At 28.0% G+C, this 27777-nt stretch overlaps 5 protein-coding genes across 5 annotated transcripts; 2 read left to right on the top strand and 3 right to left on the bottom strand.

The window, feature by feature from the left end:
* Window positions 1-103: 103 nt before the first annotated feature.
* GO595_003017 (ankyrin repeat protein) lies at window positions 104-3832 on the bottom strand (the record flags this gene model as incomplete). The annotated part of the gene is made up of 1 exon (XM_067915992.1): window positions 104-3832. The coding sequence occupies one exon, from the start codon at window positions 3830-3832 to the stop codon at window positions 104-106; it is 3729 nt and encodes a 1242-aa protein (XP_067776818.1).
* Window positions 3833-10724: 6892 nt separating this feature from the next.
* GO595_003016 (uncharacterized protein) lies at window positions 10725-12269 on the bottom strand (the record flags this gene model as incomplete). The annotated part of the gene is made up of 1 exon (XM_067915991.1): window positions 10725-12269. The coding sequence occupies one exon, from the start codon at window positions 12267-12269 to the stop codon at window positions 10725-10727; it is 1545 nt and encodes a 514-aa protein (XP_067776817.1).
* A 384-nt stretch (window positions 12270-12653) lies between these two features.
* On the top strand, window positions 12654-13853 carry GO595_003015 (IQ calmodulin-binding motif family protein; the record flags this gene model as incomplete). Its single annotated transcript, XM_067915989.1, has 1 exon — window positions 12654-13853. The coding sequence occupies one exon, from the start codon at window positions 12654-12656 to the stop codon at window positions 13851-13853; it is 1200 nt and encodes a 399-aa protein (XP_067776816.1).
* A 537-nt stretch (window positions 13854-14390) lies between these two features.
* Window positions 14391-16796, top strand: GO595_003014 (uncharacterized protein; the record flags this gene model as incomplete). Its single annotated transcript, XM_067915988.1, has 1 exon — window positions 14391-16796. The coding sequence occupies one exon, from the start codon at window positions 14391-14393 to the stop codon at window positions 16794-16796; it is 2406 nt and encodes an 801-aa protein (XP_067776815.1).
* A 9928-nt stretch (window positions 16797-26724) lies between these two features.
* On the bottom strand, window positions 26725-27120 carry GO595_003013 (uncharacterized protein; the record flags this gene model as incomplete). The annotated part of the gene is made up of 1 exon (XM_067915987.1): window positions 26725-27120. One exon carries the CDS (start codon window positions 27118-27120, stop codon window positions 26725-26727), a length of 396 nt encoding a protein of 131 aa, XP_067776814.1.
* Between the last annotated feature and the right edge of the window lie 657 nt (window positions 27121-27777).

Below are 27777 nucleotides of genomic sequence, written 5' to 3'. Positions count from 1 at the left end.
ACTCTTGTTTTGTATAATCATGTTGAAAAATAATATTACAACAATATTTTTTTTGTTTGATCTCAAATTAAAATTCATTCGTATCATTTTCATTTTAATCAATCTAAAGAAGGTTCACATCAGAGAGAATATCGCTATCCTGTCCTTGTGGTGGGCAATGTGTTTGGAAGTAGAAACTAACCAAAGGTTCTGTGCCACCCATTGGGTTTGGTATTGTTTCTATTGGTGTTCCTAATTGTTCCAATTTTTCCAATATTTTCTTCTTTGCTTCTTCTTTATCTGCGCAATGTACCATGAACAATTTTGAGTGGACGCAATGAGTATCTTTACCAGCCCAAGAAACATAACAAATTTCCTTACCACTTACAGTTGTCATTTCTGATTCATCAATTTTTGAAAGTTTTGCGACATTATTCTTCCATTGAGTCTTTTCGAAATCAGCTGTAGACCCTTTCGGAGGTTCAATTTTTAATACAAATTGACCTATTGGTGTCCATATTTGGAAGGAATCGGGCCCCAAACTTTTTGAGAAGTCCCACAAAATTTCAGAGGAGTGGCATGAAAACTTGATTTTGAATTGCTCTTCACTTTTCTGTAAACCAAACAACGCTATCTTACTGAACAGAAAAATCCCAATTTTCTGTGACTTCATAAACGACTTCAAACTTTTTCCGAACGTTGTATAATATTGCACGTTAATTTTTCCTGATTGAATTTGGTTTGTTTTCAGACCCCATTCATAAGATTCGGAGACTTTCGTACCTTCTGGAGGAACTTGTAATGATTTCTTTTCGAATAATCCATGATAAAGTAACACATCATTTGGGTTATATTGACTCATCTTATCATTAACCGTCGATTTCAATGTTATTGTTTTCAGTTTTTCTCTACTTTCCGCAATTAACATTCTTTCGTTTGAAGCTCTTCCTAAGTTATTATATTTTAGATGCGCTCGTTGTAATTGTGCTATATCTGGATGATCGGGAGGTGTAGCCTTAATTATCGCTCTAATTAATTCATGATATCTCGTGAATTGTTGCACAGGTACAATCAAAGTGTCGGCCAAGTTATAGTTATTAAATCCGACGCTTTCAGTTAATATTTGCGCTAGCTCTGGAATTTGTTGTATTTCGCTTAACGCCGTATGATATACAGTCGGTATATTTAATAATGGGATAAATGCATCTACAAAATACATAAAGAAGTTACCAAACTCTGCAGATGGTTTCATATTATGTGATATCTTTCGAAGTCGATCTACAAACAATGATAACAATCGATGCATTTTCGAGACTTCATCCATATAAAAGCGAATTGTTAAATCTTCGTTCGGCCGATTAAATCGATTCTTAAACTTCAATATCGCAGCCATTGTATCCACGGCATTAATTTGCGTCTGTAAAAATTCATCGACTGCTGATGCTCTTTTTTCTGGTTGCTTTATCAAGTCGAGCATTTCAGGCGTTCCATTCTCTTCAGCATATACACGTATGATAGGTCCGATGATGAATGATGAACCTTCATCGATTAATATCTTCGCTAACTCATTGTTCTTTAATGCTATAGCATGATGTAATGGTGTTAATTCTTCTGTATCTTGACTAGAAGGATCAGCGCCGAATAATAATAAGTTTTGGACATAGCCTACAATAGAATCCTTATTTTCACAATTGTCCATTACATATGTAATTAATGGTGTTCCTTTCATGTTTTTAACATTCGGCGATAAGTTCTTTTGTGCAAACTCTTGAAATGTTTCATCAGTAATAGGACCATCGAATATTTTAAGTTGCCATTTCTTGTTCATTGCAAAAGCACTCTTTAAATCAGATAAATGTTTCGATGCAACTTCTAATGGTATTCTTTCATCATTATTTTGTTGTTGTATCATTTCATTGATATCATTTTCATTTAGAATTGGCTCATTAACATTTTCTAATCCTAATAATATACTTAACGCATCTTTGTTATTATTTTCGGCGGCGAAATGTAATATATTATTACCTGAATTGTCGAGTTGTTTAATATTTGCACCTTTTTCAACTAAATATTTATAATTGTTCTCAAAGTTGTTTGACAAATCATGCATTAACTTATGTAATGGTGTTTGTCCTTGATTATTAGTAATGTTAACATCAATTTTCATCACTTCGATTGCATATTTAATACATTCTAAATTACCTAAATAAGCAGCTCGATGTAAAAATGTATTACCTTTAGTATCTACTTGTGTTTTAATTGCTTGATTTGATGTAAATAATACTTTTAATATATCTGTTGACTTATTATTAATTGTATAAAATATTAATGGTAATGCTTGATGCATTATTAATGGATTTACATTTAATTGTAATGGATTAGTAGAACTTAATAATGATATAACTATATCTGTATAATCATTCTTAACAGCTGTAATGATTGCATCATCTGCTTCAAGTTCTGTTAACGCGCCATTATTTAATAAAACTTCAACAAATTTCGATTTCCCCGTTTCAATTCCATACATTATTAATGACTTTTCATGTTCATCAACAGATTTAGCTGGTAAACCTTTCGATATTAATATTTTTGTTACTTCTGCTAATGTCGAATCATTTTCTATCGATAATAATGCTTTAATTATTTGATCAAAAGGTCCATCAATATTTGGTGCTACTGATACTATCTCATTAACAGTTGTGATATCTTTGGATAATATTGAACATAATATTAAATTTCGTCCTTTCTTATCTAAGTATGAGAAATTTGGTGCAAACTTCTTCTTAAATTCAAGAATTGCTACTGCATTACCTTTTAACGCCGCTAAATGATATGCATTTGTTAAATTGGATTTGGATTTAGTAGATGGGAAATTGGGATCTGCGCCTTGTTTAAGTAATGTAGAAATTGCAGTCGGATCTTTAAAGTATTCGACTGCATACATTAATGGCGAATATGAAAAACAATCAATGATATCGACTTTCTTGGAATTAAGTGATAAAATACCTTGCGCATTACCTTCCATGGCTAACTTATGTAACTCACATGGAGTAAAACATTCGCCTGTGGACTGCCAATTACTTTCTTTCGTGATGTTTTCGATGATCGGTGGAAGTTTTTTGTTGTTTTGCACTTTTGGAATGTTGGCGCCTTTAATATACAATAGAACTGCGGACTTTTCTTTGGTGGCACATTCGATTGGCGTAGAGCCGGACTTGTTGGGAAGATTTATGTCAACTTTAAGATCTAATAAGGCCCGAAGAAACTTCTTGGATTTACTTTGGGCAGCATAATGAATAAGGGCATTGCCATCTTCATTAAGCTCGTTGAGTTTGGCTTCAGGAACACTTCGAATGATTGTTTTGAAACATTCGATGGAATTATTGTCAATACATAAGCAAGCATTGGTGGTAAAATTGGATTTCAGATAACGCATACCAGTGGGTGTGCTAAGAAAGACTTCAAGACCATCTTTAAAATCACTTTTGCATGCAAGTTGAAAAGGATTAACACCATGTTCATCTTCATTGGACATAGAAGCACCAGCTGCTACAAGAGCACGAATGGCTTTGATGTTTCGTTTGGAAACAGCAATATGAAGTGGTGTATGTTGATTTGCATCTGGTGAATTTACATAAACAAAGCACTTAAGTATTGTGTCCCAATACTCAAATTGAAGATTTCCAGCTAGAATATGAAGAAGTGTTTGCTTTTGATCATCAAGACAAAAATCAAGACCAAAACCTTGTCCAAAATTGTTGTTGACATATTGCTCAAGATGATCAAGATCTGAGTTTAGACAAATTTCAGCCATGGCATGAACATTTGCTTCGACAAATGTGTGCTGAGACATTTTGTGCTGGAAAAGTGCCAAAATAATATTTTGTATTATTTATGAAAAAATAAATTAGAAAAAAGATGACTTAAATACAAATTATATTCTTAAATTATGTTAGATTGTTGCCTTTCGTATTACCTTACCTGATTGTGTATCAATTTTACATTTCAGTCGAAATTAATTGTATCAAATTTGATAAATACGACAATAAATCTTGAAGGTATAAAAATTTTGCAAAAAGTATTTACTAAGTGTTCTGCTTTAAAAAGAATAAAACTTCGATGAACGTTGTTTTTATTCGTTTTTTTGGAAAACGATAGATAATTAACGGTTAAACAATACAGTATTCATCAAAAATGAATGTTGAGAATTGGGACAAAAACTTTGTATGTAAGTTTGCGATGCCTGGTATTGGGTGTGAAATTTACGAGAGTATCTTATTAAGCGTTTTATTTTATCTTGAAGCTTTCATCAGTATTGTCTTATTGATTAAGAATATCAGAAATTCAAAGCCAAAGTCTTCAATAATTGATCAAACTTCAGTATTTTGGATATTTCTAGCCACCTTCCAATTATATCGAGGGACAACATTTCTTGTTCCTTTTCATTGGACGCCAACAACTTTCAAAATTTTTTATGTTGCTTTAGATCATATTCTATTATTCACTCCAATGTGCTTAGTTATACTTATTCTTTTTGATTTATTATTTGCATATCGAAGCCCAGGAACAAATGCCATTAAATTTTTCAGATATATATTCTTATTATTTCTTTTCACGTTTGTTGCTTTAGGAATCTTTTTAAGCTTTTTCGATCTCCATGATTCATCTGATCCAGACATGTCATTATCATTATGGGGTGCATGCACAGATTTGATAATTGCAATTTTTTTCATGCTTCCAGCTTTTTCACTTCTAGAAGCCGTTACATATCCAATGGTTCAACCTGAAGATGTTTGTTGCGTTAATTTTTGCAAAGTTGGAATTATCTCATTTGTTGTAATATTCTTAATTCGAATGGTTTACAACGTGACACATTACTTTAGCATTAATCCACTCCAAGAATATGTGTCCAATGAACTTGAGAAAAGTGAAACAATTCCAAATACAAACGCAAGGATAATATCATTCTTTTATTATTTCTTGTTTGATTTTGTGCCTTCGCTTCTTGGGCAGATATCTGTTTATCTGTTTAAGAAACATGATTTAATGTTTAATGAAAACCCTTATTATACTAGACAGAGCGATTAAAGAATTTTAATAAACATTTGTGACTTTCTGGTTTAATTAAACTGTTTTGTAATATAATTTTTAAATTTTTTACAACAAAAGTTGTTATTATTTCGTTTTTATTTTAGTTAAACATTAATAGACTGTATACTATTTGTTGAAATTAGAACTTTGAGAAAATCTTTAATTTAACAGTTAAGATATTAAGTTATGTATACAATCCTATACAAATTTGAAAATACAGAACCCTTAAGATTTCAGTTACTAAAAGAAATTCTTAATAAGAAAAATGTTTATAGACTCAATGTTTTCGTTAAAAAAGAAATTCTTTAAAACGACTTTCTCAATTAACGAAAGGTGGGTTCTTGTTGAATGTTTTCATTTCACATTAAATTTTTCATATTTTATCCTAAAAATTATAATGATATCAATCATGCTAATTTTATCAATACAGAGTTTTGTTCAAAAGTATTTTGATGATAAACAATGGAAGAATATTAGAGTATTCTTTGATCTAAATTATACACTGGGATATAAAGCAGGAGAAAGAGAATATTTTGGATACAATGTAAATAATGGTTTTGTTCTTGAAAAAGGTGTATTTGTGCAAAATAAATCATTAATTTTTAATAATAGAAGAATATATGCTTTAAAACAAACATTAAATAATATGGAGAGATTTTTAAATAGAATAATCAAAGTTATCCCAAGTGAACAATATAAATTTAGATATAGAAATACATTAGTAGAATCACATAATATCGATTTATATATATACTTATTTGTAAAGCCTTTAAGTGCATTGGGACAAGGACAAGTAATCAGCAGAGATATAGAAACAAGTCGCCCTATTTTAGGTGTGATTGGTATCGATCCAGCTATAATTGGAGAAGAACCTCAAGATTTTCATTCATTTGAAAGGAATTTTTTTGAAATTTTATTTCATGAAGTGTGTCATGTTCTTGGATTAAATGGAGAATTTGATAATTGGATTAACCCAGAAACGGGAGAAAAATATGGAAAAAATATTAAGGAATGCATATCAAAATATGACTCTGGTAAGGTACATAAATTATTAATAACACCTAAGAGTGTAAAATACCTGAAGCATAGATTTGGTGTTGAACGCTTTTCGGATGATTGTGAAGTTGGACTTGAATTAGAAGATAAAGTAAGTCCTGCACATATTAGTAGCAGAGTATATTACACAGAAATTATGGCGCCAGTATATTATGGACCTAGTAAAATTTCCAATGTTACCTTAAATTTAATTGAAGATATGGGTTATTACAAAGTTGATAAAAGTATTGCTGAGCCTCTTGAATTTGGTGATTATAGATCAATACCAGGAAGTAAAATTTTCAAAGACTTTCCTCTTGGCCCTCCTTCTCTAGTATATCCAAAACATTATTTGATACCACTAAATTGGACCAATTATGCTTGCACATTTGATCATAAAGGTTTAACAATAGGTATGCTTCCTACATATTCAAAATATGATAAAGATTCTTCTTTCTATAACTTTTATGATCCTAACAAAACAGGATTGAAGGGAAGAAAGGAATTTGATTATACTCATATTGGTTTTATGGTAAAATCGTGTCAAAATAAAAGACATTATGAGAACGGAAATTATTACGGAGGAATTTATTTTGGACCTGGTGCAAGGTGCGTAAATTCTTCGTTAACTAAAATAGGAGAAGGAAAATATTATGGAGGAATGTGTTATCAAGCAAAATGTGATAAAAATTATAGATTTTCAATAATTGTTGATGGAATTGAAAAAGTATGCATGAAGAAAGGAATGGAATTATATTTTGAAGGTTATAAAGGTTCAATAATATGTCCAGATCCAAAAATTGTTTGTGGTATTGATAATTATCCAAACAATTATAATAATGATTATGAATCATATTCAAAAGAACATAAACGTACAGATCGAGATGTAGAAAAATTCAATTTACCTAATACTTTTACAATTCAAGATAATGGAAATGGTTTTGACACCATTTCAAATAGCTATTACCAAATTAGAGATTTATTAAACAAGCATAAAGGTGAAAATATTACTTTTCATATTAAAACTTCAACGCCAGTTTATTTTCCAATAGATGAAATGTCTGAAAAGAATGTAAAAATATATGGAAATGAAAAAAGAAAATCACAAATAATTTTTTATACTCCAAAATTTTTTAGAGGAAATTTTTATGTGCATCATAAAACATTTATTTTTCTTAAAAACATTGAAATTCTTCAAAGTACTTTAAAAGAAATTAGTTTTTATGATATAGTATTAATTAATTGTAATATAAAAGGAAGAATTAAAATAACAGGACATTCACTAGAAGCAAACATTAATTCATTAGAAAATTGTAAAAACAATCTTGGAAATTTTGAAAAAATGGAAATTAGAATAGAATATGCATTACAAATTAAATCAATTAATATTAGTGAGAATGAAATTGTTACTCTTTCTAGAAAAAGATATGGAAAATCTGATAAAAATAATGATATAAAAATAACGAGAGAAATGGGTTCAAACGAACTTAAGTTAGTTATCTTTTGTAGTTATGGATTTGATACTCTTACTTTTACATCAAACATTAAAAGATTTATTAAAAGAAATGTTTTAGTTGATTGGAGAGGTAATGGGAATATGAAATTCCGTTTTATCGGAAAGTGGAAAAACATAAAGAAGAACAAAAAGAGATATAATTTCAATCTAGAAGCGCCAAATATTTTTTCATTGACAAAAATCTAGAGAAAACTTTCCAAATAATAATAAATAATTATGCATTTTTAATATAAGATTTTACCATAAAATAAGAGAAAAATGTTTTTGATGGTAATTTTTATTTATCATTGAAGAAGATCCTTTTGCAAGAAGATAATCATATTACACATAGATAAAAATATTAATAAAATACATTTTATATATATATATTTTTTTTAAATATTTATTTATTCGGAAGAACTAATTAATAATTGAGTACCCAATGTTACAAAATAATTTGCATTATGATATCTGGTTTCTTTAGTATCAGTTCTAAAATTATATTTAAGGACAACAAACACATCATCGTCTGGAACTAATTCTATTTCATACTCTTTAAATTTGGCTTCAAGACTTCCTTCAATACAACAAAAAACAGAAGGCGACGAAATATTAACTTCGAATTTATCTTTTTTATCATTATCTAATGTTATTACTTTTGTTTCAAACTCTTTCGATTGATCTCCTTCGATAAACCAAAGAAGGTTTAATGTGTGTTGATTTTTTTGCATATTTCTCATTTTATAAATACTAAATTCTTCTGTTTTATATTCGGGAATAAATAATTCTTTAGTTATAATCTTCCCTATATGACCACCATTTAATAAAAACTGAATACAACTAAATGAATTAATTTCCATATAGTTTTTATAAAACCAAATTGGTAACATTACTCGATATCGAAAAAGTGAAAATGCAAGTAAACTATAGAAATCGTTTTTGCCTTTCAAATTTGAAATCATATTCAAAATTTGAATCATTATTTCGTTGAAGTAAAAATATTCTTTGTCGTTTGCAGCATCACAAAATTGTTTTCCAATGTCATCTATTGTACGTCGAGGTAAGTCCGATTCTGTTGTGTCAATTGTTCCATCAGGACGATAGTCAATAAAATGTAATTGTGAAAGTGAAAGATGTTGTGCTAAAAGTTCAAAATAATTGTTGGAGACAACATGTGGTGGTTTAACAACTTGGAATTTTTCTGATTTTAATATGATAGCTATTCGAATTGCATGTTTTATAAGTTCGATCTTACTTGGTGGAACATAATTGTTTTTCGAAAAAACACCAGTGGACTTGGTACGAATTACTGATTGGAATATAATTAACAATGAATATACTTGGTTGAGTAACTGTAACGAAAGATCTTGAAGATTTAAATATGTTAGTTCAATTATTTGATAAAGTTCTTGCGCATATTCATTGAATTTACGTTGCTTCCGATATAGATGTGATGAAAGCATTTTGCAATTTATAATGAATTCAAGATCAGTACTAATGGGATTACTGAAAATAACTGAATATGTGTTAATGTTGGACCCAAAAGGAAAATGGTAAAACTGTGAAAGTATCCCTTTGTTACGCATCTCTTCAAATAATGAAAAAATATCGTTTGCAAATGGTTTAAATTCTTCAAATGTAGAATCGTCAATTGTGACCTGTGTTTGCTGAATAAGATTCTTAAGATTTTGGTCAAGAATAAGGAATCGTTGAAGATATTCATCTTCTGTGTTTGATTCTTCAACTTCAGAATAGTTATCTGATTCAGTAATTTCAACCCCTTCCGAGCTGCTTTTTTCATCTCGTTCTTTAATATCATTTATATTAAATATATATTCATTTGGTATTTTATTTTCATTGTTCATAGATACACGACCAAATCTATTTTTACTATCATTTTCAAGCATGTCCTCTATTTTTTTATCGATGTCATATATATCTTGAAGATCTTTTGAAGCTTTTCCTAGCTCATTAGACATCAGAGGTTTGGTTGGAGGAGCCGTTAATTTTGAGGTCATACCAAAAAGTACGTTAAAAAAATTTTACTTAAAAATCCATGGTAAGTAATGTTTACCAAAACATGTCGAACCATCCAATATACGAATAAAACTCGGACTCTAAAGGATCATCTTTCAAATCAACGACCGGGTTAATGAATTTTTGTTTCAACTCAATATCATTATTTTCTGATTTTTTGTTTTCATTTTCTACTGATTCGTTTATGAAATTAGTCATAAATTCTTGAGGAGATGGTATATTTTGATTCTGGAATAAATGGATATTGCTTTTAGAATTTGGCTTTAAATAATAATGACCATTATTATCTATTCCACATCTAGCTTTTAAGCTCGAATGCCACCTATTTTTTACGCAGTTTTCACTTCTACCAGGAACCATTTTTGATATTAAAGACCATTTTGTACCTATTTCATTAATGAACTTAATTAATAAGTTCTCTTCTTCATCAGTCCAAGGCTCAAATTTATTAATTGGATTTAAATAATTAATCCATCGATCTTTACATTGTCTAGGAGTTTTTCCTCTTATTCTTGCTGCTATTTCAAACCATGTAGTATATTTTTGTGACATTACAAGTTCTACTAATGTATTATCTTCTTCACTTGTAAATACTCTTCTTTTTCTACTATTAACCTTTTTTAAATGATTTTCACTTAATGCCATCATTTCATCTGTTAATACAATATCCCATGAGGAAGACATTTTATAAATAAAGGACTTTGAATATCAAATAAAAAAAGATTTACAACATCACAATATTTCATTTCCTTGAGAAAAAAAGCATTGATTATTCTTTATCATAAGAAATAGAATAAAATTTGAATAGTAGAAACAATCGTAACAAACAAATCACAACAATTTGTTTAATAAATCTTTTCAATAATAAAAATTTCAAAGCTTTTTCTTAATCGAATACACAAAATTTATACTTTCCTTTGTAATCAACTTCTTTATTAAATCCAACATCCAATTTTTTTTTCTTTCTATATCACTTTTATTCGTTTTTACAAAAAAAAGTTCATAACTTTGATAATATAAATTAAATTTGAAAATTTATTTTAAATATCAAAACACAAATAATATTATTTCAAATCAAACATTTATTTTAATTTTCCATATTTTCCATTTCGTTCATTAAATACACCATTTCAGCCGCTCTTTGTCTTACTTCTCTATAACTTGACGAGCATAAACTTTCGAATCTATTTAACAGCAATGTTTCATTTTTGTTTTTGGAAAGTTTCAACACCATATTAAACACTGAGTCCAACATAGCCACCTGAAACTTTACTGATTTTAAGTTCAAGTTCAATGATATCAACGAATATGTATCTTTCAAATCCGATGATTCTTCAGCAATTAATTCTGCTAAAGCAATACCAAAATCATCATCAGGTAATTCAGGTAAATAATATTTAGCTTCGGATATAAATAATAATTTTGTTTGTTTGTCTTCGATGTGATTGATAACTTTACGCAAAAGTGGATATATGCTTTGCATTTTTAGATCATGAACATTAAATAATAAGGTTACAAACCATGAGCCAATCTTAGGGGCAATGTCTAATGATAGTTCAACTAAGTATGGTGATGATGATATGGATTCTCGTGAAATTAACTCGCCAACAATTTGTCGGATTAAATCAGGTGACTCTGATAAATGTTTATATGAAATTGCACGGATCGTTGGGTCAGTGGATAATGAAAGTCGCTTAAAGAAGTTCGGCGTTGGCGTGTATTTGTCTTGGATGGTGTTGTATGTCGATATGATGGTATAAGCTTGATTTTGATTTTGAGTAAATTTGGCAAAAAATTCTAGTTTCTGGCCAAATTGTTGAACTAATGTGTCGGAATTTGGAAATGTTGAGATCAGTTGGATCGTGGACAAAAAATATTGTGATTCGGAAAATGTGGAATTTGTGGATATGATCTCAATTAACGGTTTGGAATAGCTAACGTCATAAAGAATGAGATTTTTGAAGATTAGACATAATTTGTAGTAATGATCTGAATCACATTCCGAATTCATAAATGTAAGTAATAATGGAAAGACACGACTTACTAGTTCAGGATGTAAATTGGAGATCTCTAATAATATTGATAAGGATGTGAGTGGAAAATCACATAACGATTGAGTGGTAAGTCGGAATAATGGAAGAAGAAGTGAATCATCATTAAGATAGGCAGAAAATAAGAGATGAATACAAAGCTTACGGATATAAATGGTCGATGTTTCACAAAGTTCAATGATTTTGTCCTTGAAAAAACAAAATAATTTGCGGTTATTGATTACAGAGGAAAAACATTTTAATGTATGAGGAAGAAGATTAGGACTGTCAAGTGTTAATAGTAGAAGTGGTGCAAAATCTATTAAAATGGGTGAGGAAGGTTGGACTAAAATTGAAAGAGCTGAAATTGCTTTAAATCTTGTAGCTTGATTTGAACTAAGAATAGGGTTAATAAGATGGGTACTGAGAAATGAAGTGTCAAATGTTCCATGAACTTGACGCATTAATAACATGATATTATTAATTATTGATTCTTTTGTAATTAGTGCTGTCTGTATGTCAGAAAGCGTTTTAATAGCTGCCTTAACACGATTCGATTGCGGAAGTGCATCATTTTCTTTGTCAGACGAATCGTCGCTCATTTGGGTTCAACTTTTCAATTAATTCAATTTGGGGCGCCCTTTGACATGTCACTTTGACTGCAACATGTCAAATGACTCAGAATCTTTTTGTGCAACTGTTATGTTAAGAAAAATAATTTTGCTCGTAATGTTAAAGTATAGATATAATGGATGTTGTTATGTTATGTTTTTTGCCAGTAGAATAAGCAATATTAGGTTTTTTTGTTAAAATGAAATTTTTGAAGAATCCTAAAAATAAGAAAAAATAAACAAAATATGTGAAAGGAAATCATCGTAATGTAGTGAAAACCTTTAAATAAGATTGTTAAACACAAGAATCAATCAAACATGTTGAAGCGAATACGTTATTCAGGGCACACGTTTATTGTCACTTTTATACGTTAGATGACTGATCCAAATTCTTCAGATTTTAACATTCCTGATGATCTTGATAAGTTTATGGAAAGGCCATCACAAAGAACAGTTACTGTATTAAGGCCTGATGGACCAGTAGAAATCAAAGTTGACATTGAATATAATCTCCCAGAACATAAACCATTTCTTGGTGGCTATAAAAACAGAGTAACTGGCATCGAATATCATCATGTTGCTGGCCAAACAGCTCTTCTTCCACATCAAAGAGGTCTTGATAAACTAGTTGATAAAGCACATCGAGCATGTCAAACACAGATAACAGCAAACAGTGACTCACAAACAGTTCGTGAGTTTTCCTGTCAAACACCATTTTATCATCAATTTGTTAATGATAATTATCCCACTTTAGAAGCTGGTAGTTATCGCTTAGCCAAAGAAGAACTTGCAATTCGTGAAGCCTCAGCTCTTAAAATCCAACGTGTTACACGTGGTCATTTTGCACGACAATTAGTTTCCAAGATGAAACTTGAATTAGAAGAAGAAAAGAAACAAATGGAAATCCAAGAAAAGAAAGTACAAGAAGAAATTGAGCACAAACGAAATGTTGAAATTCAAAAACGAATTCATCCACGTACAGCAGCAGATTTTAAGACACTTTATGATGAACTTTCAACATGGCATATACAAGAAACAGAAGCAATTAACAATGGCAATTATACAGAAGAAGAAAGGAAACGTCTTCTTAAAGAACTTCTTGCGAAAGAAACAGAACTTCTTCATACAATTGATAAGATGAAAATCGAAGCGAAAAAACAAAACACTGAACAAAATAACTTTAAGAAATTAGACACAATATCGAAGAAGAAAATGTGGCAACTTACAAATGGCGAAATAATCAAAGTGAAAACGCCAAACACAAAGCGCGCAAAAGAATTAAGAAATCTTTACGACGCTTTAAGATCACAAGGAATGTCTGTGGATGAAAGAATTTCTATTTTGTTGTTATTAAAATTGACAGTAAAAGAATTTAATTGCCAATTGACTCAAGAGTTAATTACTTTAATTGATAGAGAAGCGGATTTGTTAAATAGAGGAAGAAATGAAAATACTTTAAAGGGACTAAGAAAAAGAATTGAAACTCTTTTCTTGCAATTTGCTATGAACCCTGAATTCAACCCAGAAGCGGCTGTGTTCCAAGAAATACCTGTTGTAGCAGATGAAAATGAATAAATTTTGAAATTATTTTAATTTTAATTTTTTAAGTTATTAAAAATGACTATTAAATGAAAACTAAAAATTTTAATTAAAAAGAAATTAGAATTATTCAAAATGAGTACTTTCTTCTATTTATATAATGCTTTCAAAAATAAAATAGTTTAAAGAAGTTTTATTTTTGTTTAAGGGGCAAATATACTTTTTCTCATACCAGATATTTTTTTAATAAAAATTTTATAGATATAATTATTTTTATAGAAAATTATAAAGATGAAATTAAATTTGAAAAAATAATATATATGTATAAAAAGTTATTATTGTTTATGACTTAATTTTTTATTGACATTTTTGTATATATATATCAATAAAAAATATTTTGAATTATTCTACGGTTGAAACTATAAATAGTAAAGTATATGCTTCATCATGATTTCCTTAAATATTCCTTTTACTTCAACGGTTATCACCATAAAAAGCGGAAAAGTGCGTTTCACAAAACTCTATCGGCATCACTAACGAGAGGTTAATGGCACTTTTCGGTTTAAATTGGAGATGACCCAGCAACCATATTATAATGTGCAAAAATTAATTAATGCCCTTAAAGGTGAATGCGAAAAAGCTAGGCCAAGTTATCCTGAATGTTTACGCTTAATGAAAAATCTTGGGAATCTTCTTAGTGCTACAGATGATATTGATATTGAAGAAGTACAATATCAAAGCCTTTGGTCAATTGCATCAGCAATGCTTAACCGGCAGAACAATGTTCCTCTTATATTAAGAATGATTACCATTCATGTTTATGCAACATTAACAGTTAAATCATATTCTAAGCATCACAACACAGCTGGGTCAGTTGCTTACACACTAATTATCAAAGAAATCAAAAACGAAGTTTCAACAGGTACACCATCCACATCATTTCTCATATCAATTTTTGATGCTATTTATTTATGTGCAAAATCCTCATGCTGTGATGACAAAGAAACAATATCATGTCTTCTTTCACTTCAACCAATTGTTAATTCCCTAACCCAATGTGCTAAAGATTCTATTGCAGCAGCACTTGATATTGATCTTGATCCTTTTGTTAAATTATACAAATATGGCCAACATGCAACAAAGATGAATGCCCTACTTCAATCACTTGGGTGTTCTAAAAACTACACAGATACTCAACGTATTATTCCTATTCCACCTCGTACTGTAAGTTCCTTAGAGAAACGCCTTGCGCTCCAGAAAGTCCTTAAGACCATGACTCCATATGAACTTGCGCAGCTCGTTATTCAAGGATTCCACAAGTTCGAGATCATCGAAGGTTACGAGGAGCCCAAAACGACAACCGAACTCATCAAGCAGCTGAACGAGGACCAGCCCACAGAAGATGTCAAAACCTCCGATTCGGCGGTTTTCATCATTGAGCAAGCCCTTGCTAATCTCCAAGTTAGATCTCAATATATTCCATTGCCAATGCAATCACAGTTCATTGCAATGTTGATAACGACAATTGATAGCAATGAGCCATTTTTTGATGAATGTAAAGGACCTGCAACAAGATTTACTATCCAAAGGTCATCTGACGCTCAGAAATACCTTATACCATTCTTGTCTTCATGGTGTACTTATGAATTTGTTCGGAATTCTGAAGTTCGATATGATAATCTTGTTTGGGCTATCCTTAATGAGGTTTTCACCCAAGAAACCTCAACAGATGACAGCCTTACTGAGTTTATTCTTAGTCTTCCCAAACTTCCGGAACAAATTTTTATTAATCTTCGATCACAATCCACAGAGTTTACACGACATACAGACCTAATTCTTCCAGCCATCAATGAGTATATCAAAATGGCGCCATCACTTCAGCCCATATTTCTCGATTGTCTTCTTCAATTATCAATCTTACAAGATCAATCAGTTGCACAATCCTCCATTAACATGATCAAAACCTTCTATAAGCAAGAAGAATTTGTTCCTACCATCAATTCCTTTGCCATCGAATACTTAAAAACGGCGGTTACAATTGATGATTTGATGTTAGCAAGTTCATACATGGAATTATTTTTCACTTTATTAGAATTTGATTGCTCATTATTCATTACGCTATTAGATGTTTATCCTGGGTCACCCAAGAACACCAAAAGTTTAATCCGCGATAAATTGAAATCGAAAATTCCACAAATGCAATTTAAAGTTGATGTTGTTAAACAAGCGATTGAACATTCTCGTGGGGTCAAAGACATGTTAATATTAATCCATGTGTATTTAGATGGCATTGCGAAACAATTTTCATTCTTAGCTCCCGATTTAGTTCTCTTTTTGAAGAACGAATTAGAGCAACAAAACGACTCTCGATTTTTGATACCTATTATACCATCATTAACCAAAGATGAGTTTAAGAAGTATTTACCGTACATGTTAAACTTATCATCGGCAGGTCTTAAGCGTGCTGTCACGGCACTGTTAACAGTTGTGCCACGTAACATCAGCGGGACGTTGTTCTTGATCGAGTTAAATCGAATTCCGGAAACTTCGACACAGTTCACAAAAGCAGGTGAAGCGTTAAAGTATAGCTTTGAAATTAAGGACGCCCTGGACTACCAGACGAGCATTAGCGCAGTCGATGCGATTATTCGAAAGAGAGAAAGCTTGGATTTGATTATGGACACGCTGTTTGCGATTATAAATAAGTTCCAAAATGAGAAATGTTATCGATACGTTCTCAATCATACGATCCCTCAATTGATCGCATTGAACCTCTTCCAGAAAGAAAAGCCATGGAACATATTGATGAGAATTATCGCAATGACAAAGCCACACTCATTTAAGGTCGTGATACAAATGCTACAGCCAGAAAGAATTACAGACTTGATTAGGGAATACCCAGACTTGAAGCAACTGTTGTTTAACCAAACAAAAGTGATGAAGTCGGTAAGGCCACAGGTGTTACAGGTGCTACAATAAAATAGATAATTTGTAAAAGAATAATTTTATTGATTTATTTGTTTCATTAGGAATTGATCACATGTGCAAACAAATTGAACTGTAGTTTGAATTTTTTGTATTTCAGTATGCAAAAGAAGACTGATACTGCTCACTTTTTTAGAAAAAAAGTGATAAATACGTTTTTGCACTTTTTGTAAGCCGTACAAATATTCTGGACACTCAAAAATTTTGAGACCGTTATCATTCAAAAACATTAAATATTTATTTTATTTAGCTTTCTGATGTATCACATGCAGTATTAGTCCATTGTGATAGAGCTATATATAATATGTTGGTTAAAAATATAGAAATTCAACTATTGCATTTGTTCAATCTTTACAGGTAATTCAAGTTATTATGTTTCGTTTTTAGTAACGATACATAGCTCACCTCAACTAGTTTTGTTCGATAATGCGTAATTGAGAGCTCAAAGATCATTTGATAGAAAAATGTTCAGCCTTAAAATGTTTTCCAAAAATAAACGGCCCCCAAATTGGATACTTTACACTCAGGAAAAGTTGATGCAAAGGTGATTGAAAAGCAGTCAAAAAGTTTCAAATGTCAAAATATGTAAGTATACCGTTATGATAGTAGGATAGCTATCGTTTGACAATTTTGTGTATTATTCTCTAATTCATTATTATAATATGAAAAGAATACCAATCAAGACTTGAGCAAGGAGAAACTTCAAATAATCATACAGCAATTAAATGATGGCGTTCCTGTAAGAAGTATTCTAAAAAATGATGCAATTAGTGCCAAATGTTTGAAAGAAGAATTTAAAAAGGCAGGTTTGGAATATCCAAGAGTCCTCAAAGGACGAAAACCAAAAATACCAACTCAAGAAGAAATCGATGCTGTAATTAATTATGAATTTCAATTTGATGTTGGTTATCAAAGATGTGCCTTCGCACTTGACAGAAAAAAATATAATTTCAATTTCAGCAAAATAGTGTTCAAGGATATTCGAAATTGAATAACTTTTTTAATTTGAGCATTTATATCATGAAAAAGAGGTCGAAAGAATCCGATATGTAGCAAAGATGGTCGGGCAGATATGGCACACAGATTTCCATGAGATAAAAGAACACAATAATATAAATGAAGATGAAGAAAAGAAAATCCAAAACAATATATAGTTGCATTTTTAGATGATCGATCTCGATATGTTATTCATGCTAAAATTGTTACTAATAAAGAAAGCATAACCATTGCACAAGAATTGGTCATTGTACTTTCAAAATCTCATGCTCCTGCCAGAATGGTTATTGATAACGGAGGCGAATTTGTTGGTGCCCTTTCACAACAATTCATACAATATCACATAATCACTGATTGGCGAACACATCCAAATACCCCGCAGCAAAACGGGAAAATGGAAAGACGGTGGGCAACATATGAGAGTTCGAAGGGACAATCGCACTTGCAATCTGTTGTTGATGAATATAATAATGTGTGGCCACATAGCGGTATTCATCAAATGACTGGTGAGTGGTTAACACCTGCAGATCTATGGTTTAAATGAGAACACTGGTCTCCTGGGAAGCCAGATGAAATTGAATGTATTAATAAATAAATTATTAGTTTTTATTGTTGATAAAAATAATGTCTTTTGAGTCTGTACTGTTTGACACCAAGCTTTATTTGATTCAAGCTTAGTGGTTGATGTTGGTGATCGATCAATTGATCGGACATCCGCCTCAACAAAATTGCTTGAAAATTTGTTCTTATGAGTGAACTCCTTTGCATTAATTGTTGCTTTGATGAATGAACCATAACTGTTGATAATTACCCGCAATACATCCATCTTCGGCGATGGTTATGGATCGGCAATAAATTTTCGTTCTCGGACCGACGATAGAGATACGATGAAACTTTTTGATCATGTTCAAAAAGTTCTATCGTATCTTCATCGTAAAAGTGACGTTTATGTAAGAATAATTGAATTGTTCACATTTGATATAGATAATTGGAAAAGTCGAAGGACATTTCGATGTAACGACTTTTTGAATACATTTTAATCGTTGAATATTTTGCCAGTCGGGTGTAAACTATATAAAAAGTGAAGAAATATCGACCGTTCATATGAAAAACATTCCGGTTTATTACATCGACTCTTGGAGATGTCCCTTCAGAAAATTTGTAATTACTTTTTCAAGCATATACACTTATAATATAAAATAATTTTAAAATAAAAATTATTTGCTCAGATTCGGATTACTTGAGTATACGACTTTTATATATATAAATAGAATATTTCGAAATTTGATCAATAAATTATTTGGTACTCTCCAACCTAATGGGAGAATTTGAATACCTTCCTTTCAAAAAGTGGAAATGCCTTTCAATTATGCGTGATTTTTTGAATAGCATTGAAAAATTCCCATTCATAATATTTTTGTGAGAAAATATTCCTTCTCAAATTTGATTTCTATGTTCTACATTTTTTGACATAAAAATTTCTGAAAATTTATAAAATGTCACCAAATAGATTTTTACTTTGAACGGTCGCCACCAAAAAAATATTGCTTTGTTGATAAATCAGTACACATTCATAATTTTGATCTGTAAACCAAAAAACATATATAATAATTAATGCTTTTTGTTAAATATTAAAATATTCGAATTTTTTTTATTATAGATAATCATTTTCACTTAAAATTAAATAGTTGAAAAATATCTTTATCACATTTATTAAAATTATATGATATATTAAAAGTTTCATTAATTTTGATTTATATTCAGTTAATATTGAGATTTATTCATTTTAAAATCAATTCTCAAGATTTTTATTCAAAAACAACATAAAGAATAATAAATAAACATGAATTAACTATAGCATTCATTAATGAACATGAGTAGGTATATATACAAACACAAATGAATTTGAATTAACATAAGTAAACATGAAGAATCATGAGTGAATAAGCTACAAGATATAATAGATCAAATGAAATAACAATATTATTTGAATTCATTTAAAGTAATTTTCGATTCAATACTGTATAAAGTTTATTCAAACTAAGTGTCCTTACTTTATTGTGAATAAATAGAATAATTAAAATCCCTCCTTACTATTATTCGAATGAAATACAACACGAAAAAATCGCATGGTTTTAACATATATGAACATAATACAATATGAGATAAAATATTTTGGAGAAATTGACATCGCTGATTTTGGTATTATAATTTCATGTAATAATATTCTATAAAAATAAGTTATTCTATTGTAATAAAGAGAATTAGGTATTTCAACATTTATTATTTGGCTGTGTTCATAAAAACAAGATTTATTAATGACATTTGTATATAAAATTATAATTTTATTAGCTTATTTTATTCCTTTAATCATTTATAATAATATTAACATGTTAATGAATATCTATAAAGCTCCATTTACGATTCCATAATCGTAAAAGACTAGTTTTTACAAACAATTTTGGTAATACTAAAATTTTTCCTTGAGAAATAATATATTATTCCAAGATTATTTAAATATAAATATCATATAATAAGTATTATGCAAATCTCCTAGCTATTTTCTTTAATATATATCATCCGGCACATAAACACATATAACACTCATACCACATGCAAGGAGAAAACACATAATTAAAATGAATAAGCATAAATAAGCTTAATTTAACAAGATAAAAAAAGAATGGAATATATTAATTTTTTTTTATTTTTTAAATAGCATCATCAAATATAGAATAAAAATGAATAAAGTTGAGATAACATAAAGAACTGGGGGGGGGGGGGGGGGGAAAAAAAAGTTAACAAAGGAAAAAATTGAAAAAAACTTAATATAAATGTCCATTAAAAAATATAACATAGCATGAATTAAATTAATAAATGTGAGTATAATTGATTTTTAAATATGAATATTATATTAATTTGTTTATTATAATAAATTATGACTTCTCTACCTTAATTTAGTCTCTCTCTTATGATTTAAATAATGAAATTTTTTTCAAATATTCTAAGTTATCTTGATCTATCAATGAACAAAATGTATAAATTTAATATAATTATATGAATTATTATGATACCTAACTTAAAAAAAAATTCTTTATATTATGCATAAGAAATAGTAGTAACTCGAAATGTAATAAAAGTAATTGTACTTAATGAATTTGAAATAAAATATATAAGAGAGCGTAGATTTCATTCATTATTATAGAGGGGAAACTATAAAATATTTAGAAATGATTTTTTCGGAAAATTATATTTATGCTACAATTATGAAAATTGTAAATTACAATTATTTTTCTGGATCAAGGTTCGTGAAATCACCTATAAAAAATCTTTAATAATGTTAAATTTCAATGGATATATATATATAAGTGATTTATAATTACAAAGAAGACTTTTAAAAAAAAAAAAAAAAATGTTCTCATGTTGAAATATTTCAAGAATAATATACAGTTTATTAATCATTATTAATTATAACTATGATTAAAAAATGAACTAATTGAAAAAAAAAAAAAAAATGATCGATAAATTCATATTTCCCATAAAATCAATTAGCATTATGACAATAACTTTATACACTTATTTTCTTGGTAACTTTAGAAATATTATAAGATATACATTCATGTACATATAAGACTCTGAATAAGTTGAATCCCCGTGTTTTTGGTAAGATTTTAAAAAAGATTATTATCAAATTAAAATTATATCAATTTTTGTCATTAAAAATTATATATTTCATTAGATTTATATTTCAAAAAATATTCTAACATTTTTTAAAAATAGAATAGATTATTTCACTATTTTTTTTCATACAAAAATGAAAAATTTACCAGATAAAATAATATTATCGCTCATAAATGAATGTGTGTAATAATTAATTCTTCAAAAAAAATGTTCACTTTTTGAATAAATGTTTGGAATTAACTGCTTTTTACGCAGAATTTTCTGTATAAATATTGAATTATCATTCAATAATTGAATGAACATCATTTTACCGAAAATTATTATATTTTTTTTTCATGATTGCACTATGTTTGGTTGGACAAAATTCGAGTGATTAAATATGTATACATTACTAAACATGAGAAATGTGATTGAAATCTGAAATCAGAAAAAATTTATAAATTTAATTATTCTAAAAAAATCCGATTTTTTTATGTATATAATAATATTTTATCGAAGTTTTTAACATATGTCAAGTTTATTAATGAGCTATATTAATGAATTTATTTGATTTTTAAAAATTGATATGATTTTTTTGACATCAAATTAATGTAAAAAATTAATAGGACTAAAGTGTATATAATACATTAAGGTTTACCACGATATAGGATTGATTAATGACGATCTTTTTCGAAAATTAAATTTTCAAAATTTCGAAATTTGTAACAAAAAATTTAAACAAAACAAAATCTAAACAATATAACAAGATATGTTATCAAATAAAGATAATATATACAGATTTTTAAAAAATTAAATTTTCAAAATTTCGAAATTTGTAACAAAAAATTTAAACAAAACAAAATCTAAACAATATAACAAGATATGTTATCAAATAAAGATAATATATACAGATTTTTAAAAAATTAAATTTTCAAAATTTCGAAATTTGTAACAAAAAATTTAAACAAAACAAAATCTAAACAATATAACAAGATATGTTATCAAATAAAGATAATATATACAGATTTTTAAAAAATTAAATTTTCAAAATTTCGAAATTTGTAACAAAAAATTTAAACAAATCAATATTTAAATAATATAATAAAATATGTCATCAAATAAAGATAATATATACATATTTTTCAAAAATTAAATTTTCGAAATTTCGAAATTTGTAACATAAATCTTCACAAATCGATATTTAAATAACATAATAAAATATCATTTATATTTCTATCCTCAATTTTCTAGAAATAAAAAATGATCATAACAATCGAAGATATGAATTTTTACTTATTCCAACTTTTCTTCTTCTTCATCGCAATCAATTACTTTTGTAAACTTTGTGTCTGCAATTAATTGAACGGCGGCCCTAAACATTTGATCCTTATTGTGAATAACATTCCATCTCCACATGAACTCTGATATATGTTCATTGACTTTATTTTCTGGGATTCCTTCATATCTTTTTATTAATTTTTTTTAGTTCCCTCCAAAGTCTTTCTATCATTTGAGTGTGCGCTTTAGTTTCAGGATCAACAAAATTACATGAATGATTAACAGTTTCATGCTCGTAATCATTGTCATCATCAAGAAAGTCATACGCTTTCCAGCAATCAGAAATTATTTTTTGTTTCAGGTAATATATGATTACGAATCTCTTCTTCTAATGTTTCTCTTGTTCGATCAGGTACAACAAGACAAAAGAATTGTCTATCTTCCACACAAATTCCCCCAAAGATCCACACTTGATTTAAACATCGTCCAACATTATATTTTCTTCGACACATTAAAGTTTCATCTATTTGAACAGTTTTATCAGGACCGCCAACAACAAGACCTTCTAAAGATAAAACATATGCATCACATGCATTTCTAAATAAAGTAAAATAATAAGTTACTGTGTTTCTGCTCACTCCTACTTCTCTCGCAGTATCTTTACATGAATATTTATATACCCAACAATATAATAAATAAAAAATCTTAGAAAGTGATATTTTTGCTGAGTAAAAAATACTTCCATATAAAATACTTTTTGATTTGTGGCATCTTGTGCATATCCATTTGTATCCAAATCCTTTTGAAGAATCTCTGTAGATCTGCATATCGAAATTACATTCTTCACACATCATTTGATTATAAATAACTCCATTCTGTAATGCGAATTGAATAGCTGCGTCTTCATTCGTAAAAAGCCAAAAATAAGAGAGAGTATTATCGATAAACGGGAAAGATAATTGTTGAGGCTGATTGTAATTCATAATAACAAATAAATATTAAACGCATAATGCATACAATATTGAATTATTATTAATATGAATAATAAATAAAAGCGTATACATAAAAAGAAAATTAATTTATTAGTTTAAGTCGATAATAATCAAATATTATAATCAGCAAAATCAATTAATTCATATAATATTTCATAAATAGCTCAATAAATCAAATATAATATATTTCATTTAAATCCAATTAAATTTTATAAAAATAATTTGTTTAAATATATTTGTAATCGAATAAATTATGATCATTGATATCTAGACATTTAGCTCATAAAAAAATTAATAATATAATTTCATAATATAGAATGAATGGATTTTTAATATATATCAAAAAAATATATGAGGGTCAATTTTAATTGACTCACATATCTCTACATCAAATGAATAAATAATATTTTGAATAATATTATTTTATTATATAAGATGTGTGTATTAATAAACTAGAATTAAAGTTTTTAAACTTTTATTTGATAATGAAAAAAATTTGTTTGAAATTTTGGTGATGACCAAAAATTTCATTGAGAAAGTTTGAAAAAAATCATGGTTGAATTTATGTCAATTTTATAATTAAATATCTCATCCTCATTTATTTAGAATATAAAATCATGTATGTAGTATTAAATAATCTAGTTAGAGAAAATTATATATGCATAAGAAATTTAAAAATGATTTGTAAAAAATGCAAAAAAAGTGAATTTATCATACTTATTCCGATATACTAATGAAATGGACGACAGTAACTTAATTGAGTCATTTACATAGATCCTTCCAAAATATTCATATGCAAGTACAAAAAAAATATTATTTAAATATTAGGCAATACATAAAATATAGTTAAAAGTTTTCAAGTATGCTTTGTACTATATGGAACACCTCCGAAACCCGATCCCATATAAATTAACTGTCGTTAGAAGAAATGAAATGGTACAACATTCAAATTAATTTCGAGAAATATTGATGAAAGTAAGAAAGAAGTTTTTTTATTTATATTATAACAAATGAAAGTCTAATGTTATATTTAAAGTATGAAAGTTATTAAATTATGTTGTCAGCTAATAAAGTTCTCATCCGTAACTCAATGTTAATTTTATATAACAATTTATGTTTGCAACTCTACTTGATGAAAATACCCTTTTATTTCACATTATAACTGCAGTTATTTCACTTGTTTGAGTAAATAGTCATAAATTATCTAAAAATATAATCATTTAAGAGAATTTCTTATACAAAAAATCTATACATTAACTTTAAGGTGTTTTATATAAATTCAATTATATTATGATAAAATAAGATATTTATATATTCATAAAATCGAAATATATATTATTGATAAATGAATAGGGGGGTAAATATAAATTGATCTAAATACCCTAATTTCTGGTTAGTAAGAAAAAAAGTTTTAAAAATATTATCTTATTATGTAGAATATGTATATTGACATTTAATGCATCAGCATATTATAGTTTTATTTATATATAATTTATTTTTCTTGCCCAAAAAATTGGGTTATTATTCGGCAAAGCTTACAATAAAAACAAGCCTCATAATATATTGTAAATTACATAGTCAATATGTTTACGAATGTAAATATTCATATTCTTATGTTATTTATGGTGTTCAAATGTGTTTTCATATGTTATTTGATATTCTTATGAAATATATATGTTTTCCTGTTCATTTGCTTTTTTCTATTATATACAATATATAATAAACCAAAATCAAATGAAGAGAACATAATGAAACATAAAAAAATGATAAATTATTATATATATTAATTGCTATTTATTAATCATTATTTTACATAAGTAATTATAGGGGATACTGTTTAAGAAATAGAAGAACTTTCTTTTAATGAACAAAGTGCATTAACAACAGTATAAGTATCTAATTCTGTAATTTTCATTGATGGAACTTCATTTGACGAATGTTATAACTTGAAATCTATTGATATTGATAAACAAAATGGATTTTCATGGAATTATTAAGTGTAAAATGTCACACAATTCATAGAAAAATATAAAAAATTTCACTATATGTTATTATGACATGTATTATGAATAACATGGAGATAATACATTGAAAAATAAACAATGAACAACAAGTCAAACATGAGATAATATTAAAATTAATAAATAAACATTTTTATGACAAGAAAAATCATGAATATCCATGAATAAACATGAGATAACATAAAAAATCATAAATAAATATCAGATAAAATGAAAAAAACATGAATAAACATGAATCAACATATTAAATCATGAGATAATATGAAAAAACATTAATAAATATGATATAACATGAGATAACATAGAAAATCATGAGATAACATTCAAAATTAATTTATAAACATTATATAACACGAATAAATATGAAATTATGTGAACAAACATAAAAAATTATTAATACAAATGAGATAATATGAAAAAAGTTTTATAATGAGAAAAAACATGAATAAGCACAAGATAAGATAGAACAACATGAATGAACATGATAAAACATTTGATAATATGAAAAAGCATGAATAAACAAGTGAAAATACACAAATTTGATGAAGCTTTATGCATGTACATAACATAAATTTATGTTAGGCTATCATTATATTATTTTCTCATACAATTCCATAATTAATATATCAAAAATAATATTTTTTATTCAATATTAGAATAATTCTGATCAAAACACATGTTTTCAATCAACAATATACATTTTAAAAATAATCTGTTGTATTCCTACATGCAAATATTTTGATGAAATTTTGGATTATAATGGCATTTTTTTAGCAAAAAATGGCATTTTTATCAAAAAAAATCGAATAAGATATTTTTTAAATAGCTAAATTATTATATGGTAATAACATAAAACATTATAAAAACATTAAATAATATAAAATAATATTAAAATTTTTAAAATATATTTAAAAAATTATTTAATTATTAAAAAAATTAAATAAATCGATTGAAGTTCTTACACTTAATCTAGATTTATTCATCATCATACCAGCATCGATTACCTCCATACCAGGCTGATTTAAGAATAACATAGGCCCATTCATTTGCCTCAAACCATACTGGATCTTTTGGTTGAATTCTTTGGCCATGTCCTGGTCTACATGAAACTCTGTGTCTCTTTGACGGATGGTAATAAAATGCATAAACATTACCGGAATCAACACCTGTAATAAATCTACCACCTCCATTTGTTGGAATTTCATTTTTTGCTGTTAGCAAGAAACCTACTATTTTGCTGATTTGATCTATTAATTCGTTGAAATCAAGATCTCCTTTAACATTAACTAAAAGTCCTGGCTTAGCACTGTTTTCCTCATTATTTTCTGTTGATTGTCTGGCAACAATGATAATAGGGATCAAGAAAAACATTTGAACAATTGAATTTTAAATTTGCCAAAGATGGCATTTATTTTTATACATGTTTTACCTTCTTCCTATTTTCACATGCTGTAACTTTATTCTCGAAAATGATACTCTTAAAGTCTTTAATGTTTCAACTATTACACGAGATGATATTGAAACCATTGGTCATTTTTCAAAACTGCAAATTGGGAGCAATGTATTTGTGATTGATAGCCATGCTTTTTATAATCAGAGCAAATTAACAAATGTAGTAATCGGTGAATCTGTTACAACGATTAAAGATTATGCATTTTATGGTTGTTCTATGGACCAGCTTATTATTCCTATATCAATTTCCTTAATTAATGAATCTGCATTTGATGCATGCACAAAATTAAAGGCAATTAAAATCTCTGAAAATAATGAAATCTATTCGAATTATAATAATGATGGAATTGTTTAAAAAAAAAACATATCAAAAGTAATATTATGTCCATCAGCAGTAGAAGGTATTGTCAATATTCCTAGTTCTGTTCAATTAATTGAAGATTATGCATTTGAGGATTGTTTTCTTATTACAAATATAAATATCCCCAATTCTGTAAAATCAATAGGATATTCCTCTTTTTCTGATTGCAGGCAGATAACAAATGTTATAATTCCAGATTCTGTTGAAAAAATTCA

This window comes from Histomonas meleagridis (genome assembly GCF_020186115.1).
Source record: "Histomonas meleagridis strain 2922-C6/04-10x chromosome Unknown contig_20, whole genome shotgun sequence".
Taxonomy (NCBI): domain Eukaryota; phylum Parabasalia; order Tritrichomonadida; family Dientamoebidae; genus Histomonas; species Histomonas meleagridis.
The sequence above is the reverse complement of the archived record's forward strand: the minus strand, read 5'-3'. Positions and strand labels throughout refer to the sequence as shown.